Raw genomic sequence first — 20626 nt, forward strand, 5'->3', positions numbered from 1 at the left:
GGGGGGAGAGTGGAGGGGGGGGGGAGAGTGGAGGGGGGGTGGAGGGGGGGAGAGTGGAGGGGGGGGAGAGTGGAGGGATGGGGAGAGTGGAGGGGGGGGGAGAGTGGAGGGGGGGGTGGAGGGGGGGGGGAGAGTGGAGGGGGGGGAGAGTGGAGGGGGGGGTGGAGGGGGGGAGAGTGGAGGGGGGGGAGAGTGGAGGGGGGGGAGAGTGGAGGGGGGGGAGAGTGGAGGGGGGGGGGGAGAGTGGAGGGGGGGGAGAGTGGAGGGGGGGGGAGAGTGGAGGGGGGGAGAGTGGAGGGGGGGGGGGGAGAGTGGAGGGGGGGGGGAGTTTGGAGGGGGGGGAGAGTGGAGGGGGGGGAGAGTGGAGGGGGGGGGAGAGTGGAGGGGGGGGTGGAGGGGGGGGAGAGTGGAGGGGGGGGAGAGTGGAGGGGGGGGGAGAGTGGAGGGGGGGGGGAGAGTGGAGGGGGGGGGTGGAGGGGGGGAGAGTGGAGGGGGGGGGGAGAGTGGAGGGGGGGGGAGAGTGGAGGGGATGGGGAGAGTGGAGGGGGGGGAGAGTGGAGGGGGGGGTGGAGGGGGGGGGAGAGTGGAGGGGGGGGGAGAGTGGAGGGGGGGGGAGAGTGGGAGGGGGGGGAGAGTGGAGGGGGGGGGAGAGTGGAGGGGGGGGAGAGTGGAGGGGGGGAGAGTGGGAGGGGGGGAGTGGAGGGGGGTGGAGGGGGGGGATGTCGGCCCCCCCACAGCCTCAATGCAGAACCCATCGACTACCCGAACGACGACCTGTAGTGCACATAAATGCACGAGATTGCGGCTTATCGCCACACCAGTAACCCCTCACCCCGAGCATAACCTTAAAAGCCCTAACTCAACCCTAAACCTCACCCATAACCCTACCATCACCACTCGTCCTCCAGAACTCGCAGTTATACAATGCAGTAACTCCGCTGTACAATACGATATACGGATACGTGATGGCCTCTGGCCAGTACTGCAAGCTATACAACACATGGTTGAATGTATTCGAGTGCAGCGTAGTGCGTTTATTTGGGAATTGGCGACAAATGTGTACAGTGCAACACCTGCGACGATTGCGGGCATGAAAAGTGATCGTAAAAACGCGAAGTTCACTCGGCGCGTTACGTGGCGTGAGCATCGCAGACAATTGTCACCACGAAACGACATACGACGAGGTAATCACAAAGTCGAGTCGATTCCCCCTTGGCGAGCAGGATCGATCGATCGATTCCCGCCTCCGAGCGTGTGGTGGTGGAGTCGACGACCTCTTTACTATCCGATTCGATTCCCACCTCCGAGCGTGTGGAGGAGTCGACGACCTCTTTACTTGCCGATTCGATTCGATCCGGCGGCTTCGTGGCGGCGCGCGGCGGGAAAGTTGAGCGCGAGACGCGGCGATGGCGGCGCAGGAGCAGCAGCAGCAGCAGCAGCGGCGGCTGTTCTGCAGCGCCGTGTCGCTCCTGTTGAGGGCCAAGGACTGCGACGACAGGTAAGGAGAAGGAGGAGGAGGGGGGATGAATGACCGACAGGTAAGGAGGAGGAGGAAGATGGACCGACGGTCGATTTTCAACCGTTTCGAAGCACAAACGGGCGGCATGCCGATGGCAACACTCGCGCATCTCGGCAAGAAGACGATCATTGTGTGTTCCCTCCCTCCCTTCCCCCCCCTGGTGTGTGATTTATTAAACGGAACTGAGTGAACTTGCCGATGTCTGGTTTGGCATCGGCTGCGTAACTCTGCGTCTAAGCTACCTGGCCTGTCGCTCATTACAAAGCTTTGGATTTTCTCGGCAACAGCTGGGCACTCGCCTGTCTACTCCTGCGAGACTTGGAGCTGAGTGGGCTTGCCGACACCAGCGGGGTCAACATCGGCCTCTGTGGTGGAGGAGGAGGAGGAGGCTCGTGAAGGACGCAGCTGCTGCTGCTGCTGTTGTTGTTGTTGTTTGGCGGGTGGAGGCAGCAACAGGGGGGGACGCCAGAGGTCGCAAACGGGTTTTGATTCCTTTACCCCAGGGGTCGGGAGCCTTTTTGACCATAAAACCCAAATATTTCTAAATATATTGCGTTGAGAGCCATATAGTATTTTTAACGTATAATACATTAAATAGGTATTACTTTTAATGCGACTTTTGGTGCTGCGTGGTTTTGCTGATGGCCTTGTAGTCTGGTTCGTACGTGGTGAGGTTGAGCTTCATGCAGGCGTTGTTGACCCGTGAAATTTATCTTCAAAACTAATTTCTGTTTACTTGAAAATGACACAGTATTATTAAGCAATATCACAAGTATTTTAAAATCAGTTCCAAACTGATTTTTGTATTTTTTTTCAACTCAAAATTGTCTGGGAGCCATATGCCGTCACCAGAAGAGCCATTTATGGCTCGCGAGCCATAGGTTCCCGACCGCTGCTTTACCCGATACGCGGCTACCCTCACAGCGAGTCGAGTGGCGGGTGGATGAAATACAGCAAATTGTCACAGTAGGGGGCACAGGTGGTGTTGCATCTACCTGCGTTTAGTTCTCCTCCCCCGGCACCTCCGAGTTGCACAGTTGGTTACGTGTACTGTGCCTGTCATCTTAGTCAACCCATGCCACCTTGGCTCTGTCCGGTGACCTGTTCGCTAGCCTTCGACACCTGCCGTGGCCCCAAAGTGCGCCTGGCCTGGCACCATCATCACTTCGTGACGAATGGTGGCTGTTTTTTAGTTAATTTGTTCTCCCCCTGTTTTGCATGGGTGGCATCTAAATTATCCGGTTTCCTCCAATATCTAAAAAACAATGTAACTGGTATTGGCCCAACAACCCAGTGCTGCAAAATGACCTGCAAATTACTGTACTGCGAAAACTAATTAGGCAGAGGACAAGTTTCTTACTAATAACTGAGGTAAATTTAGCAGTAATTATTGGTCTTGGCTCCATTGTTATTGCCATTCGTTTGTTTTGTAATATCAGTGTAATTATGTCAGCCTGTATCTGACGCATCTATACGTTCTTGGCTGATATAGTTATTACAGTATAATAATGTTAGCAAAAGTTTACGTCATTTGTTCTTAATATTAACATGCCATTGATGATGTCATTTTTGTAGTTGATATATTTTCTGATTTATTATGGTTTATATTTAAGTGCAGAAGATTGCGAGTCTTTGGATCTCTATGAATATATACCTGAGGCCGTTTGTTACGTTGATTTATTTAACAACTAAATGTGACCGCATCTCAAGACTCTGCACAGAAACACTGAACATATGTATTTTATCTAAATAAGAAGTTAGTCAAATGCAGAGGAGAAGAGTATAACGTCTTCAACCTGGACTTGAACAGGAGAAAGGGATTCAGGAGCACCTTGCCATCATTGGCAGCATGAGAGTACTGTTACGTTTGTGGGACAACATTGTTGTCTGTTTGCTGTTGCATTCACGGCCCACGTCCGGCATGTGTAGATTTGATTGATTCTCATCACTGGGGTCCACAAGTTCAAATGTAACCTCGTCAACCGTGTGGACGGTGAGCGGTGCAAATAAAACACCCATCAGACACCGCTGGATCACGCCCTACCACCAAATCATGATCCACAACCACTCCTGATGGTCCATTATTCTGCACCATCTTGGATGGAGAATATTTGTTTACAGGTCTAAACGAGGTGTGATGGCAGGGTCAAAGCTAGCTATAGGGCAACCTTTGTTGGAAGTAATATCAATTGTATCGACCCTAAAGTGATAATGGGCTGAGTCAACACCCAACGCTGAACCACCTGGCAGGACCGTGGAGATGGCGACAGCCAGGGGAGGCATTCGTCTAGCAGTGGATTGAGTCTGGCTGATGATGGTGTAATAAAGGTTAAATTATATGTTTGCTTAATTTTCTCGTGTAAACAAAGGAAACTTTTACTGCTTTTTAAGAACAGTCAAAGTTCTTCTTGGTTCTTTCGGTAAAGTCACGTAGAAGGGAAGTAATAAAATAATAAAAATAAAACATAATAAAATAATTCTCACGACGTTTCGGCCACAACGCAAGCAGCCATCCTCGGGTGAAAACCAGGTCTGTCGTGGAGACAGCGTTTCACCTGAGGACGGCTGCTTGCGTTGTGGCCGAAACGTGAGAATTGTTTTATTATGTTTTATTTTTATTATTTTATTACTTCCCTTCTACGTGACTTTACCGAAATAACCAAGAAGATGAATCCCTGCAGTCACGAAAGCTTTAAATCGAAATTTAACAGTCAAAGTTGTCCAAGTGGTTTAGGAGTGCTGCTTTGCCCCCAGTCATGGCTGTCGACCTTCAATACAATTTGGGGAGCTGCCGCCTTCAGGTTGTGTATTTAAGGAGTACAAGTTGAATGTGTGCACCCATGCAATTAATTTATGGTTTTGATTGTGTGTCCACTTGTGTCGATATGTACGTGTATCATTTGTACAAGTGTGTTCACGCGTGTTGTTGATTCATGTTTTGTGTGTGGATAATGTCTGTTTTATCTCCTGCATTATGTGTGTATCGTGTATATCTATTGTGTAACGTTCGCTCTGTCATGTCCATTTCTGTCATTTGCTTTATGTTCACATGGGTGCATGTGCGATTTAGGAGAACAGACATCAGAGTAACAGTTGAGCTGCAGTCCGTTGCCAGCCCAATCATCAAGAAGGTGGGTAGGGGATCTGGACTGTGAATCGTGGTTCGTTTTTTTGTACTGTTTGCTGTAACATGCTGACCAGCCCCTACTGGACATCTGTGAAGAAGAGCTTAATAGCTCTTCGGATTCCTCCAGTCTAAATAAAGATCCTGATTAAGTTTATTTTGTTTAACAGGTTGAGATTTCAATCTAGATGGTCTAATTTGCAAGTGACAATCAGACCAAAAACAACCTAATGAAATCAGAACAAAATATAAATCAGCAGAGCATACATTTTCTGCCACAAAACTTCGTGGACAAATTACTTTGAAAAACCATAGTCAAATGAAGTTATAGAAACATTAAAATGGAAAAAGGGTGATTATTACACTAGCTTGTAAACAGACAAGGACATCTAATGCAACTAACAAGTGAACGTTACAATTACCCAAGGGGGGACTCAAACCCACAAACCCTGGCATAGGAGGCCTGTACCTTATCTTTTAGGCCAATGTGACTTCACACCCTCTGGTCCACAAAGGCCTGTTTTGATGGCCTGTCATTAAACATTTACAGTGACAGAGTGATAATTTTGAAACAAGTTAATTGGTGCACGGTGGTCAGCTAAACATATTTTAGGGTTTATATTGTCCGTCAATTCAGAAAGTTTGGGAACCACTGGTCTTGTCGAATAAACGGTATACTCTGTGTTATGAATCTGCCCCCTCTATGGTTTTCTCCTATAAAATAGAATATATTCTGTGTAAGGTAATATCTCCCCTTGGAACCTTGCATCTTCTATGTAAGAGGGTATCTCCATTTCTGAATCCTGAAGTTATCCCCTTTGTAAAATAGTTAACTCAAAGCAATGTCCTCAAGTTATCTGGATTGCAACTCATTTTATTAACCCCAGAGGGATGATGGGCTGAGTCAACCCCCAACCAGGCTGTGGACTTTCTGGTTTTAAGCTGCTTGATCTACCATTGAGCCACCTAGCACAAGAGATTATTCCATAAAAACTTAATTTATTCATAATATTTTACTGCCTTTGTAATTACAGTGCACCAGGTCTCCCCTGAATCTGTCAGCTTAAATCGAGGATGCTGTTTAACAAAAATGTGAAATATTTCGTGTCATGCATCGCTTGTGACCTGATGCGGTTGTGACCTGCACCCTCGCAGGATCTCACAGTGAGGCTAACAGATGACACGGACCCTTTCTTCCTCTATAGCCTTCATCTTGGAGATGAAGACTTCCAGAGGTACCTCACCACACACTCTCCTCACCCGATCCCTCACCCCTATCCCTTAACTCCTCACCCCTATCCTCTGTTTGTTGCTCTGGTCTCTATTTGTTCATTGCGATATTTTATGCTATGTTATTACACGATTTATTTTAACTCACTCTGTCTTGTTGTTGTCGTTGTTGTATCCTCAAATCGTGTAACTCAATTTTAACTCACTTCCCAATGTGGTATCGACTGCAAACTTGGTATACTTATGTATACTGATGACAATACTATATTATATCATAAAAAAGAAAAAAAATATTTTAAAACATTATTTTTTATATGTTATATTTCGGCTTGGGTCTAATTGTCCACGGTCAACTGACGTTGGCTGTATTGGCCACGGTCCCTTACGTTATCGCAAGCTTCGGGGCCACTTCCTGGAGTCGTGGAGTTCTTCCATTACTAGTACATTTCATAAAAGCGTGTAAAAAAAAGTAAAATAAATATTATTTATTTATTTGGTAATTTTGGTCATCCAGGTTCATCTTGCAAATTAGACTATCCTGGTCTCTTGAGTTTTCATCTGGTTTAACAAAATCAACTTGAAACTTAATCCAAAATCAGAATCTATATTATCCTGGATAATTCTCTTTTTCACAGATGTCCAGTAGTTGTAGGTCAACAATTTACAAGATACAATACAAAAAACGATAGGAGTGCAAAGTATAGGAAAGGTATGCAAATCACTAAAAATAAATAAATTAGATAAAGTACATAAGTTCAAATTACATAATTACACCAATTCCCAAACTTGGGCAAGGCAGCAATAGAACAGCAAAAATAGTCCCAGACCACACGAAGCCATCATACAGTTTCTCGACAAAATTGCACATCATAATTAAAATGAATAACACTTTTCAAATGCAGTTGTATCCAGCACTAATCTTCTGCTTCAGGATATTTTTTGAAGGAAGATTTACGATGTTAAGGGAAGAAACAAGGTTGTTCAAAAAGTGGGGTAGGAATAGTCTGTGTGCTTTATTATTTTGGTGTGTATTTTTGCCCATTGCGTGTTGGCAGCTCACTGCAGTTGCTAAGCGACAGCCTGGTCACCAATAGCCCAAATCCTTGCCCTTATGAACCTGCCCACACAACCATAACTTTGCTCAGTGATGCATAGTTCACTCCTCAGTTTTTACATGAGCAGGCATCCATTGCACCCGGCTGTGGCTGACCAGCATGGTGAAGTATAAGAATAAAACTCAATGCATTCGTCAACAATACTGCTTGAAAGAGTATATATATTTATTTTCAGGAAGTGTTGTTGAAAAGTGTAATGTTTTATTTGTTGTGCTTGTGTACCACTGTCAGCGCAGCATAATCAAGTAATTTATTTCGTGGTGAAGTGTGGTCAAATAATCCCTATGACCGATATAATATGGGAAGGCCTCCATCCAGCAATAGATTGACAAAGGGATGCAAACTCTAATGACATCAACAGTAAATTTGACTGGCTGGTCCCTGGGCATGCACAGAAAGGACGTGGTGACCATTAGCGTGCAGGACAAAAAGTGGGTTGCCGTCATTTCTGTGTAGTATACTGCATTTTTATTCTCCTTGCGTGTGTGGGGTTTATAGAATTTGTAATTCGCATGTGTTTTGCACAGAGGTTCTGGAAACCACAGACAAGTGAGAAGACAACCAGATCCAGTGCCAATAAATATCCAAGCTCTGTGGTCCTATATTAGGATGTTTGGCCAACTCCATGAAGTAATGTTTATATGCCTTGGAGGAAACCCATGCATGTGAGTGGGGGTAACACTCAATCCCCGTGCAGATGGAAATGAATCCACCTGTTATATTGCCATCGAAAAGAAGTGAGTTTCACAAAATGTGATCCACTAACCCTCGCCTGCAAAATGTTGTACTACAGATGAGTTAGGTGACTTCTCACAGAAAAGTGCCTCCAAACCGCTGCATGGTGTGATGCTGGGCTTTGTGTGTATGTGTATATCCGTGCGGGCATGTGTGAAGCCTAAAGAGCCAGCAGGGTCTGCTCGTGGACTTCACATCCTTCCCGCAGAAGTTCATTGACCTCCTGCAACTCTGCATCCAGGAGCAGGACAAAGATGTGCCTCGGTATGTGGTGATGATGGCATATTGTGTTGATGGTGGGTGGTGGTAGTATATGATGTTGCTGGTGGTACTGATGGTGACGTGGTGGTGGTGTTGAACGATGCTACAGCTCGTGGTAGTGGTGCTCATAGTGGTAGAGATGGCATTGGTCGTCATGGTAAATGGTGGCTTTTTTATTTTAGTATGCATGTTTACCCAGGAAATCTGCATGGTGGTGGTAATGCCAGTGGGTGGTGCTGACAAATCACTAGCAGCAGTGGTGGATATAGCAAGGCTGGTTATGGTGTTGCTGCTGGTGGTAGTACTTGTGAAAGCATTGACAAACCGTTGTTGTACATGTGGATGTGCTACGCTGGTGACATTACGAAGGCAGCAGTGGTGAATGCAATGGGGCTGGTCGTGACACTAGTGGTTGGTGGCTGTGATTTTCTGGGAGGTGCGTGCGTCTGAGTCAGTGTGTTCACGTATGTGTGTGTTCACATTCACACAGGTTCCTTCTGCAGCTGCAATGCCCAGGTGCAGCAGACCGTGGCAGCACTGCCTGCCTCTCAGTGGTGGAGACGAACCCTTTCAAGCACTTGACGCACCTCTCTCTACGTCTGCTCTCGGCCTCCGACGGCGATCTTAAAAAGTACCTGGCTTCCTGCCTGCGCAGCCTCAAGGTGAGTTGTCTGCAAGCTGGGCAAACCCTTTCACTGGCCAAGCCTCGTTGCTACAGCCAGGCCGCTTGGTGGTTTTATAAGCCGAGTGGGTATGTCCATTGAGAGAACCTTAGTGTATTTGTACATACAGTATATACAGCACTCTGTGTCGGAGATAAAGCACCCTGGTGGTTTTAAGCTGGATAGGTACATCCACTGAGCAAGCTTCAGTGATTTCTTTACCAGTTGATACAGCGCTTTGTGGTGGTTTTACAAGCTGCATCGGTACATCCACTGAGTGAGCGTCAGTGTTTTTTTTTACCAGTTGGTAAAGCACTGTAAAGTGTGTTTACATGCTAGGTCAAATGTATTGACGTATAGTTCACCGACATGGCACCCCCTTCTACCGTGTTGGGCTTCATAAGTGTTTGCTAACAGCACTTGCCCGAACAGTGTGTAAGCTACATGGGAGATATTGGCTTTTGTTTATGAGTGTAGGTGAGGATGTGGGTCTATTTGAGCAAGTGAGAGTGTTTATGTGTACATTGGGAGTTATAGTGTAGTGGTTGGCACACTACGTAACGGACTTTGTGACAAGTAGGCAGTTTTGTCCAACCCGAGTTTGATTCCACCTCAACCCACATCGGTGACGAATATGTGAATCGTTTTTTAACCTTCCCGAGGTTGACTCAGCCTTAAATGAGTACCTGGTGTGGTGTGTGAACATCAGCAATGGGGATACAAAGGTGGCCAAGTGTTGTCTGGCCACACCACCCCCTCGTGTGCTGTGCTAGTCTTAATAGGTGCTCACGAACAGCACGTGCCCCAGCAGTCTGATAATAGTGGGTTTTTGTTGTAAGTATTGGTATATACTCGCAATTACGTTTATTAGACACCCTTGTAAATAAGATGTTTCAAATAGGTGTTTGCCAGTGAAACATTGTAAGAATAATGATTTTAACGTGCTTTGTTGCCTTTTAAAAGTTTTAATTATTTATTGTTAAGAATGAGAATGCTGCGCTGGAGACCAGGTTACAGAAAACCGAAGAGGACCTAACAAAGAGACTCGCCTATGCCCAGCAAGTGAGTTCTGTGTGTGTGTGAGGGTATATTGCCTTTCAATAAATAGATGCTTGCCAATGTGTTTATTATGCTATTTCGAACAACAAATATTTGCGTTTTCATGTATTGGCTATTCACGTTAGTTACTCATAATTGTCTCACTGATTATATTATTAGGACTTTATCAGGAGTTTCCTGCAAAGTTTTCGAAGAAGAGGACAATGTTTCTACGTGTAATTCTAGTTTTATTTGTAAGAAATGTTTCAACCTGCAACGAGCGGAGCACCGAGTAGCTAAAACAAAGTGGCACAGTGGGAAGCACAGGTGGTACATCCGCTAGTCATCCAAGTTAATCAACACATGACACCTGTGTCTGCCCCATGACCCCTGTCAGCGAAGCTTTGACACTTGACGTGGCCTCAAAGTACACCAAGCCTGGCACAAGTGCTGTGTTGACATCACTGAAACTTAATGGAAAAATGGCGGTTGTTTTTGTATGTCACTGTGCACACAGACCCTGGCAGAGCGGAGCCGTGAGCTGGAACGCGTGCGAGCTGAGTGGTCGAGCCAAATGAGCGAGATCTCCTCGCAGCATGGACGCGAGATTGCCACACAGAGAGACAAATTCCAGCAGGTGAGTCCCGGACAGCACCCTACATCCCCTTGCCTCTACCCATGTTCCTGCCTCTGCCTGTGTAGTACTGAAGGCGATCCGGAGTCTGAGACCAGGAAAGGCACCGGACAGAGATGATCTCCCAAGCGAAATGCTGAGGGAGGGTGGCGCTTGTGCACAGACTGCCCTATATGACATCATAACAACAGTCTGGACCGCTGGACGGGTACCGCAGGATTGGAAGGATGCCCTGGTGGTCCCCCTCTTTAAGAAGGGGGACCGCACAGACTGCAACAACTACAGGGGCATCTCACTCCTCAGTGTGCCGGGAAAGGTCCTGGCAAGGATTATTCAACATCGCCTTGCTAGGCACGCTGAGGAGAGGCTTGCGGAACCCCAATGCGGTTTCAGGAAAGGGCGGTTCTGTACAGATGCCATATTTTCTGTCCGTCTGCTACAGCAGAGGTGTAGGGAATTCCAACAAGATCTACATCTCTGCTTTATTGACCTGGTCAAGGCCTATGATACCATCAGTAGGCCTGGGCTCTGGGTTGTTCTTCGTGCTTTCGGAGTCCCTGACCCTCTGGTCACGATCATTAAGGACCTTCATGATGGTGAGTGGGCCCGGGTAAAACTACGTGGCCGGGAGTCGGAGCCTTTCCCTGTACACCTTGGGGTGCGACAGGGATGTCCTCTGGCTCCCACATTATTTAACATCTATTTCGACTGCGTAGATCGTGAAGCCTTCAATAGCTGTACCGGGGGAATTTCCATTTGGTACAGATATAATGGGAGGCTGATCGACGCCCGGGTGCGATCAAGGGATGGCTCCCTATTGGTCAACCACGTTATGTATGCCGATGATTTGGTAATAGCTGCTCATTCAGAAGAGGAGTTGGAGACGCTGCTGCTGAGACTGGAGCGTGCCACTAAGAGGTGGGGCCTTACCATCAGCCCCACCAAAACTAAACACCTGCCTGGGTATTTTGTACCATCGGACACTCCACTCCCACAACTCCCAATCGGTGATGGGGCAGTTGTGGAGAGGGTGGAGAGTTTCCCATACCTGGGCAGTGTGCTTATGACCGGCTCCAGTTTATCAGCAGAGATCTCACTCCGAATCAGTCGAGCGGCAATATCTTTTCATCGGTTGCGTAACGCTGTGTGGAAGCTACCTGGTCTGTTGCTCCGCACGAAGCTTCAGGTCTTCTCGGCCACGGTCATTCCCTCCCTTCTCTACGCTTGCGAAACGTGGACCCCCCTAATGGAGCATCTTCATCGGTTGGAAACATTTAGGCTGGCCTGACTACGATCCATCCTGGGTTTAACCAGGCTGGATTGTGTGAGGAGCTCACAAATCCTTGAAAGATCTGGGCAAAGTCCCATCGGTGAGCTCCTCTGGCAGGCAAGGCTGCGTTGGCTGGGTCATGTAGCCCGCATGCCCAGCTACCGCATGCCTAAACAGCCTTTGTTCGGCCATATTGAGGGGGCTAAACGGGCGCGGCACGGGCTAGAGAAGAGATGGAGTGATGTGGTACAGGAGGACGTGGAGCTGAGTGGACTTGCCGATGACTGGTACCAGCGGTGTCAAGATCGGCCTCAGTGGAGGAGGCTCGTGAAGGACGCTACTGGGCAGTTGGAGGCAGTCGCCCTCCAACAACAACGGAGGGCAGAGGAGCGACGCTCACAACAACGAGCGGAGCGCCGGGTGGCTAAAGCACAGCGAGTTGGTACAGTAGGGGACACAGGTGGTGCATCAGCCAGTCATCTCGGTCATCTCGGTCAGTCGACCCGTGGCACCTGCTGGGTCTGCCCCGTGACCTCCTGCCAGCGGGCGTTCGACACTTCACGTGGCCTCAAGGTGCACTTGGCCTGGCACAAGCGTCGTGGTGACGTCACCACCACTTAGTGGCGAATGGCGGTTGTTGTTGTTGTAGTGCTAATACTTGATCCAAGGGTAGAAACACTCACGTGATCCAAGGGTACAGTGTCAGGATAATGTCACGAGGAAAGGGGGTGAGAGGTAACGTCACTGGGAAAAGCGGGAGATCGGGACGCTTCTTGGAGAGGAACGGAGGAGGGTGGACGCGTGCGGCGTGGGCCTGCACAGAATAAAGAAAAGTGCCGACTCTCAATCTTCGTCTGGTGGATTCTCTACACCTTTATATTTTGCCCATATGCCTGTATGCCTCTGCATGTGTCTACCTCCCTGCCTATCTCCTTGCTTCTGCCCACCCGCTCATCCAATGTCCTGAGTAACCAAGTAACTGAACTGGCACCCCCACCTCCACCACCTCTCATTGCTAGGTGGAGGAGGAGGGCCGGCGCCGGCACGAGGAGGAGCGACGCGAACTGGAAGCCGAGCAGCGGCGCTTACGCTCGCAGCTGCAGCAGCGGACGTCGCAGGCTGAGGCCTCTGCACGGGACGCTGCCGAGCGGCACCGAGCAGCTGACACGGCGCTCAGGGATGCACGCACCAGGATCGGTGCCCTCGAGGAGGTGAACACGGGAAGGGCATGGGGGACATGGGGTTGATAAGTGGACCTTTCGTGACACATTGTCATTTTGGTGACTCGGGTCACTCTTGCAAATGAGACTATCCTGGTCTCTTGAGTTCTTACCTGTTTTAATTAAAATACGTTTGAAACTTGGAAACCACACTTGTCGGAGTCTCTAGTCACAGCCCAGACCCTCACCCACGTGTTGTTGGTTGCAGCCGTGACAATGACGACGCTGTCCCATTTTCCTTATTATCGCCGATGCAGGAGAGTGCTCGCGTTCAGCAGGAGGCAGCGTCGCTGCGCCGTGAGTCTGGCGCACGTGAGTCTGAGCGTCGTGACGCCGATGCAGCGTTGGCGGCCCTGCGCTCGCGTGTGAGCTCACTCGAGCAGGAGGCGAGAGACAAAGAGCAGCTGGTGCAACGCATGGGGCAAGCGCTCGACACCACGCGGCAGCAGCAGGTGGCGCCTCACCCACTCTACCTATACACGGCAGGGTGGTGCAGCAAGATGTCTTGGATTCAATTCCCGACTCAGGCGCCTTTCTGCGTGGAATTTGGTTGTACAGGCATACCTCCTATAGCGCTCAGGATGCGCTCTTGGTAAACTGAGCACTATGGGAGGTCATTATAACATTGTTCAAATGGAGATGCTTCTGTCCGCTATTTTTTACCTATGAGCGATATGAGGGTAATACAGTATCGGTAATAACCTTAATGATACTGTATTCTTTGGGTCTTTCGGTAAAGTCACGTAGATAGGTAAAAAAAAAATACAAAAAACTATGACGTTTCTATTGCAACACAAGCGTTCGTCATCAGGAGGAAAAAAGAGAGCAAAGCTGCTGAGGCAGACTGTTTTGCCTCAGCAGCTTTCCTCTCTTTTTTTGTTATTTTCTTTGAACCTATCTACGTAACTTTACCGAAAGACCCAAAGAATACTGTATACATGATATATTAAAGCATTCTATCAATTAAAATAAAAACTTTTCATGATTACATGAAAAAAATACAATAAGTTCTGTACTCGCCAGTGCATTCTATCAGAGCTTGCTTAAGATTAACTACCATCTGCCGTAAACAGGTTCTGCGGGAAGCTATACAGGACTAGCCAATGGGATTACTAGATCCATGGATCACCAATTAATCGATGCAGTGATTGACACTCGATGAATGGATACTCTAGCGTGGCTTTCGGATCGACAGAATTTACAATAGACACCGATTTAGGTTCCGCAAGACCACATATGGGCAAAAACACATCTACTTTATTCCATATATGGGCTGATCCGCACAGGAATTTTCATCTAGGCCAAAGCGTTGAAGGAAATAGCGTTATAGGAGGCAGCACTATAAGAGGTATGCCTATATGTTCTCCCATTGTGAATGTGCGAGTATAAAAGTGTGAGTGGGTCCTTTCTACTGACATTTCCTTTTAAATATTCAAAATGATTTGCTGAAAAAAATATCTGCCCAGATGAACATTTCCACAATCAGCCCTGAACTAATGGTGGGAATTACATATTTCTATAGCAAGGGTAAGTATCCATGATATAGCAACTTGTTCCAGAGGAGCCCTCAATGTTTTGTGTAACAAGCCTCTCATTCGATAGACAGAGGGAAGGTTATTTGTACTAAACACGTTGTTGTGTCATGCTCAGAAAAAGCTGGAGGAGAGTTTGGATGAGAAGCAGGCGCAGGGGGGAAAGCTTGAGACAACCATCAAATCGCTCTCCGAGGAGCTGCTCAAGGTACCTTCCTGACCCTCTGCTTCTGTTTCCCCTCCCTTATCCAAAAAATGTTCACCCGATCTGCCCACATTGCTCTGTAAAAGGGTTGATATGTAATTTGTGTAGAAATACAATGATAAAAACAGTTGACAAGCCAGCTAATGCGCGTCATGTTGCAGTCTATGACGACGTTACATCCCATGCGCTCCCTGTTCACTCACTCGCTCACTCAATCATCCGTTCACACACCCACTCATTCAATCACTCACTCACTCATTTGCCCACTTGTTCGCTCACTGCTCACTCCTTCCCCCAGGCAAATGACATCATCAAGCGTCTACAGGCCGAACTGAAGGCCCAGGCGGGCAAAGTGCGCCTCAAGAACGCCGTCACCACACAGCAGGAGAAGCTGTTGGCGGAGCGTGATGCCGGCCTCCAGCGCGAGCGTCAGGAAACCGCTGAGCTGCGTATCGCGCTGTGCAACAAAGAGGAGCAGGTGCAACCGTGGGGCGGGTGGGTGGTTTTGTGGGAGTGGGGGGCATGGAGGTGGAAGCACGAGGGATGCTGACCAAAGTGTAGGGCACATTGTGAATCAACTACATTCAGCAGGAATGCAGCAACAACTCATGCAGCTCTCACCTCAAGCCATCACGTGGTTTTAAATGTTTTATTAAGTTGCTATTCATTCTGCCATAAGCAAGTGGAATAAGAAGCACAATGGATTGGGCATTGCTGTTACCATTGAGCCAGTTGAGCATAGCCCTGAGCAATGAGTGGCACAGGGTGGTGGCAGTAGTTGGGAAATTTTTAGGCACTGAAGGATCAAGGGGGGCCTTACAATGGGGAGTCTTGGCATAAGAGTGGCGACAATGGCTTGACACTAGGATATTATCAAGGTAGCACTTGAGGCATCGCCATTAGGGCAGCACGAGGGAGATAGATGCTCATGAGCTGATGGATGTTTGTGCTGAGGGTCGATGGGCATGATATGTTGATGACAACCTCTTCCGTGATTGTGTGATTGTTATTGTTACCCCTGTTCGTGTGTGTGCATGTGCGCTTGTGATTAGGCTGCAAAACTGAGCGAGCAGTTAGAGGCGACAGTGGAGAAGTTGGAGGAAAGTAAACAGCTACTGAAAACCAACGAGAATGGTGAGGAGAGTGCCCCAGACATGCCAAAGAAACACGCTGTCGCCTGTCATGTAAAACCCTCGCACACGAGTTTATATATAAAACCAGACCCCCCCCGTATCGCCTTAACAGACTTTTTGGGCAAGTGCTGCTAGCAAGCACCTAATGAAGGCCAGCACGGCACACGAGGCGGTTGGGTGGCCAGCACCACGCCCCAGTACTGATGTTTACACACCATACCAGATACTAATTTAAGGCTGAGTCGACTTAGGGGAAGCCCAGGATAGATTCAGATAATCGTCACTGTTGATAGCCGAGAGCAGGAATCGAACTTGGGTCCCCGGGTTTGCAGCTCAGCGTGCTAACCGCTATACTACCGCTCCCCACAAGTGGGAGCTGGACTAACGCACACACCACTTACATGCAATTAACCACGCCTTAATACAACAACAGCCACCGTTCACTAAGTGGCAGTGACATCACCACAGCACTTGTGTCAGGCTGATGCATTTTGACGTGATTACATGAAGGATTAAAGGCTTGCTGGCAGGTCATGAGACGGACCCAGGTATTATGGGTTGACTGACTGAGGTGACTGGCAGATGCATCAACTATGCTACCCACTGTGCACCTTGCCCCATTGAAACCACCCAGTGCTCTGCTCGTGAGCATCTCTAACACACACTTGCACAAAATCACACAAGCGCATATGCATGTGTGCTTCGTATCACATTATACATTGATCGGGTGCGTGTGTTTGCAGTCGTGTCGCGGTTAGCGTGCTCTGCTATGAACCCAGCGACCCTAGTTCGATTTTGACTCATGTTCAACACCAGTGACGATTATCTGGAGCAGATCCTGGGCTCCCCTAGGTCAACTCAGCCTCAAATGACTACCTGGTGCAATGTGTCAACATCGCTTCTTTTGAGTAAAAGGCAGCCGGGTGTGGTTTTGGCCATCTGCCTCATGTACTGTCCCAGCCTTCATAAGTGCTCGCTAACAGCACTTGCCTCAAGAGTCTGTTAAGGCTTTATGGGGGATATTTTTATTTGTTCCTGCTGAGATTCATGCCCTGTGTCCCCCGGCAGTGATTTCATGGCTCAACAAGCAGCTCAATGAGAACCAGAGCACTGGCGTGGGGGGACGGGCTGGGGCCAGGGAGCGGCAGAGAGACGACGACACTGCCCTGGTGTACCGCCCAAGCCACCCAGCTCAGCCCCCGGCCACTTCGGTGAGACAAAAACACATGACGTAAAATCAACCATGTCAAGAGGTGGTCGTGTGGCTGGGAGACTCTGAGCTGAGCTGGCACTGCTGAGGTCCTGGCTTATACAAAATGCAACAGACTTCCACAAACACCTGGTTTTTATTTCACTGGCGAAGGGTGTGTTTGATGTTTGTTTGGGCAGAACGTGTTCATTATATTATGGGATTAATTAGTATGTCTGATGGGTGCTTGTTCCAACCTCCAACTAATTTTCTTCCTTTGTGAATGTGTCTTTTTATAAAGATGGGGTCTCCACTCACAGGCTTCCAAATGCGGAACTTCACCGTCAAACACAGGGTAAATACTGCCTGCTGCAGCGTGCACCAACTGTGCTAATGACTCCTCCAGCACGATGTTGGTCCTGTCAGTGATGGTAGTAGTTATATTGATACAACTAGTAGGGCTGTGATGCTATTATTGAAAGTAATGGTGATACTCGCTGTGTGTGCAGCCTGGCGCCCAGATGGTCACCACAAGCACACCACTGTTGGAGGCGCCTTCTCACGGAGGGAGTGGGGGGGTACTCCCTCTCACAACGACGGCCCCCCTTTCTGCCTTCCCTAGCCGAAAGTGAGACATTACCCCCATCCAGCCAACCAGTCATTAAATTGAAAAGTCAGTCTGAGGAACCGAAATTATAAAGACAATAACATAAAATAATGTACAATCATGAAATAAATGTATTCAGCAAAAAATCAGCCCAATAGAAATCCGAGCAAAATCAACCAATCAGAAATAGACGACAAAATATAAATTAATATTAAATCAAACACATTTCGTGTAACGAATGTTGACTCAGACAAATAACTAGAAAACCATTTGAAGTAAAATTAAGGGACAGAAACATTTAATGTTATTAGGGTGGTTATTGCACTAGTTTATGAATGTAGAGACAGGTAAAAGTCCAGATGATGAATTGTTTATCCTCATTCCCTATGTTCTCACTCCCCCTTGTCCCATTTTCTCTCTCCACTGCTAAGCCTGAGTGACCCAGTCGGCCTCGATGCCAAGTATCTACAACGACGTGACGGTTCTATTCCTGTGCGGGGGGTGACTGGTGGGTGTCCTCCTCTATTTACCCATCTTTATTTTTTCATATCTCTCTCCGCATTAAAGCAATTTTTTAAACACATTTTATACAGTGAGACAATTATGGGAAGGATGCGTATTGCCCATTTATTTTGTTATATTGTCCACAATGACACTCAATGATTATATTGTCATGTATTGTACGGTTTTGCTTCAGACCGGGACACCCATTTACGACAGTGAGGGCCTTTGCCTATAGAGTTCACAATTCCTTCAAGAAAACCTGACTGCTTATGAGACACTAAATGTCAAAATCGGTCCAGAGTTTGTCAAATCAATGTTGCTGAAATTGTTGAATTTCTTTCGTACTGTATCTAGCCAACCATGCTAATCGTAGCCAACCGTGCTATGTAGAGAGACTCATATGGGAATTAAACTTATATTCTTTACAAAGATCCTTTTCTCCCTCTGGCCCTTCACCAAGGTAAACCTTTTGAACTTCTCATGTCATCTTTCCCTTTGTTGTGCAGGTTTGGCCATGACCCGTCCAATGGCTCCGAAACCAGGACCTCCTCCACCTTTGTCTTCCTATTTCCCAGCAGCAGCTACCACCACCCAGCAGCAGCAACAGCTACATTTGCAACAGTCAGCATCCTGACATCTCTGTGCCACTGACACATAATTGATGCACAATCTCGCAACTGGGTGCTGTGTTGGCTCGCTCACTCCATCCATTCCACAAGTTAGAGAATCGTCGTCTCTATCGGACACTAATGTGTTGCTGGGAGAATTTTTCCGGTTTTTGTTTTCAGTTGGCTCTGCCAGTTGGTGGTTGTTTATTGGTCGCCCGGAGTGAGACGTCCGTGAAGGAAAGGAATGCCTGAGGAAAGAGCAAGTGTCGGGTTTTCAAGTTGTAGGTTTATTTTGTTTTATCAGGCGATAACTCAAGAGTGACTGATAAAAAGAATTACATAAAAAAATACAGCAGAGCAAAAACAACCAAATAGAAATGACAACAAAAACCATGTTACAGAATAAATCAAACAGTGCACAAACAAAAATTGTTGGATTGGACAAGTTATTTTTTAAAACACTCAAGGTAAAATTGCCCAATGCTGACTTTGTGTACATCCTTAGCTTGGTGAAAATCTGAGCAGTACTGGTTGAAACAAGGAGACACGAACCTTCCTGGGATTGAGAATTCCGGTAGCGGAAGAGGGTGGTGCGTTGCTTAAATTGTGAGTGGATGATTCGTTGACGGGTTTTGTTTTATGTTAAATACCTGGCAGATACAGTGTATCCCATAACTACATAGCCATCCTTGCACCACTATTCATGATGTCCACAATTCTAGGCGCGATTATTTTGCCTGCATTTATAATTAAACATAATTTATACAAAGTACACTACTATCAGAATTTATACGGTGTAATGATTATAAAGCCTAAAAGGTAGTAAATTCCTCCTCGCGTGAGCAGAGGCGGTGCGCAACTCCTGTTTCCAGTCCTGAGTAAGCTGTGGAAGTTCCACACTCCTATGGCAAAAGAGATTCCATCTGACAACCACTGTTGCTGTCCCCAAAGAGTGGTACTCATTTTATAGACAACAGAGGGAAGATGCGCGAAGTCAACCACCAACCTGGATTTCCACTCGCAAGCTTCCAATTGCGAACAGCTCTACCACTGAGCTACCTGGCAAGTTATACATAGTATAAAAAATGTTCACGACTATACGTATGTGTGATTTATTTAAAGATCACATCTTTGAGATGCACTGTAGGCATTTTAACAATACTGTACTAAGATTTTAAATATTTACCCAAGAGAGACGCAAGACTTTTTAATATTCCACTTGTTAGCTTTCTGGTGTTTAGACTTTATATCCGAACACTTTTTATTTTAAGAAAGCTGGTGTAGCCTGAGAATACCCACATGTACCAGAGTAGGGCACACTCAATTTGGCTGCCCCAAAATCTGTCATTAACCTGCGTGCTGTATTGCCTCCATCATGCACAATAACAAAAAAAACTAAGTGTACATGAGCATCTCGCCCTCGTAGTGTCCATGTTTTTCACCATGTAATTGTACCGCTTGTGTAATGAATGCACAAGCCGTTCTACTTTTTTTTTTTTTTACAAAAACCCTGCACATTTCACCTGCTGCCATCCTTCAAATAAGATTACGCCTCCACATGTATCCATTATTAGGCTTCAGTTCTGAGCTTTCTTGCATTTTTCAAAGTTGGCAACTGTAGCTGAAGGAATTAAGCAAAATAGTATTGTCTCCTGGCAATTGGTGTCGACTTGTGTGCTGTATGGAATATCACTTGGCTTGTAACTGCTTTATTTTGAAAATATTTTTTTGTCAATATAAAAGTGTATCGTTTTAATAATAAAGCACAACTGACTTACGAAAACTAAAGTAACCCTGGCTGAATGTTTCAAAAACAGTAAAACTATTAAATCTGTAATGAGTGCCATGAAGAATAATTAATATATCGCAAAAAAACTCGGAAGACAATACGCCTCTTCCTGGTATCCACATAAAAAGTACTATATGGGGCCGACCCAAACAATCGAGCCAATGCCGCCTTCATCTAACGGAGTCTTTACCGATAAACATCTGGCAGTTCAGCATTGGTTCAAAAAAGCCTGAAAGCTAATGGGGCACTGA

General features: G+C 47.1%; 1 protein-coding gene across 2 annotated transcripts; it reads left to right on the top strand.

Moving 5' to 3' along the window:
* Window positions 1-1345: 1345 nt before the first annotated feature.
* Window positions 1346-19173, top strand: SASS6 (SAS-6 centriolar assembly protein). Of its 2 annotated transcripts, XM_061577411.1 has the most exons (17): window positions 1346-1498; window positions 4590-4650; window positions 5799-5878; window positions 7883-7987; window positions 8475-8646; window positions 9631-9708; window positions 10202-10321; window positions 12608-12799; window positions 13066-13260; window positions 14459-14548; window positions 14844-15023; window positions 15598-15679; window positions 16747-16889; window positions 17169-17222; window positions 17377-17495; window positions 17906-17982; window positions 18485-19173. In XM_061577411.1, exons 1-17 carry the CDS (start codon window positions 1407-1409, stop codon window positions 18610-18612), a joined length of 1968 nt encoding a protein of 655 aa, XP_061433395.1. In that variant the 5' UTR covers window positions 1346-1406; the 3' UTR covers window positions 18613-19173. The 2 variants fall into 2 exon arrangements, with proteins under 2 accessions (XP_061433395.1, XP_061433396.1); XM_061577412.1 differs by lacking the exon at window positions 17169-17222.
* Window positions 19174-20626: the final 1453 nt, after the last annotated feature.

Source organism: Lethenteron reissneri, chromosome 64 (assembly GCF_015708825.2).
Source record: "Lethenteron reissneri isolate LAM-NWPU_2019-01 chromosome 64, ASM1570882v1, whole genome shotgun sequence".
NCBI classification, from domain to species: domain Eukaryota; kingdom Metazoa; phylum Chordata; class Hyperoartia; order Petromyzontiformes; family Petromyzontidae; genus Lethenteron; species Lethenteron reissneri.

Coding starts and splice junctions, on each gene's coding strand:
- SASS6 (XM_061577411.1), top strand. CDS start 1,407: ATGGCGGCGCAGGAGCAGCAGCAGCAGCAGCAGCGGCGGCTGTTCTGC. Junction 17,496..17,905: donor TCTGCCTTCCCTAGCCGAAA/GTGAGACATTAC, acceptor TCCACTGCTAAG/CCTGAGTGACCCAGTCGGCC. Junction 17,983..18,484: donor TCCTGTGCGGGGGGTGACTG/GTGGGTGTCCTC, acceptor TTTGTTGTGCAG/GTTTGGCCATGACCCGTCCA.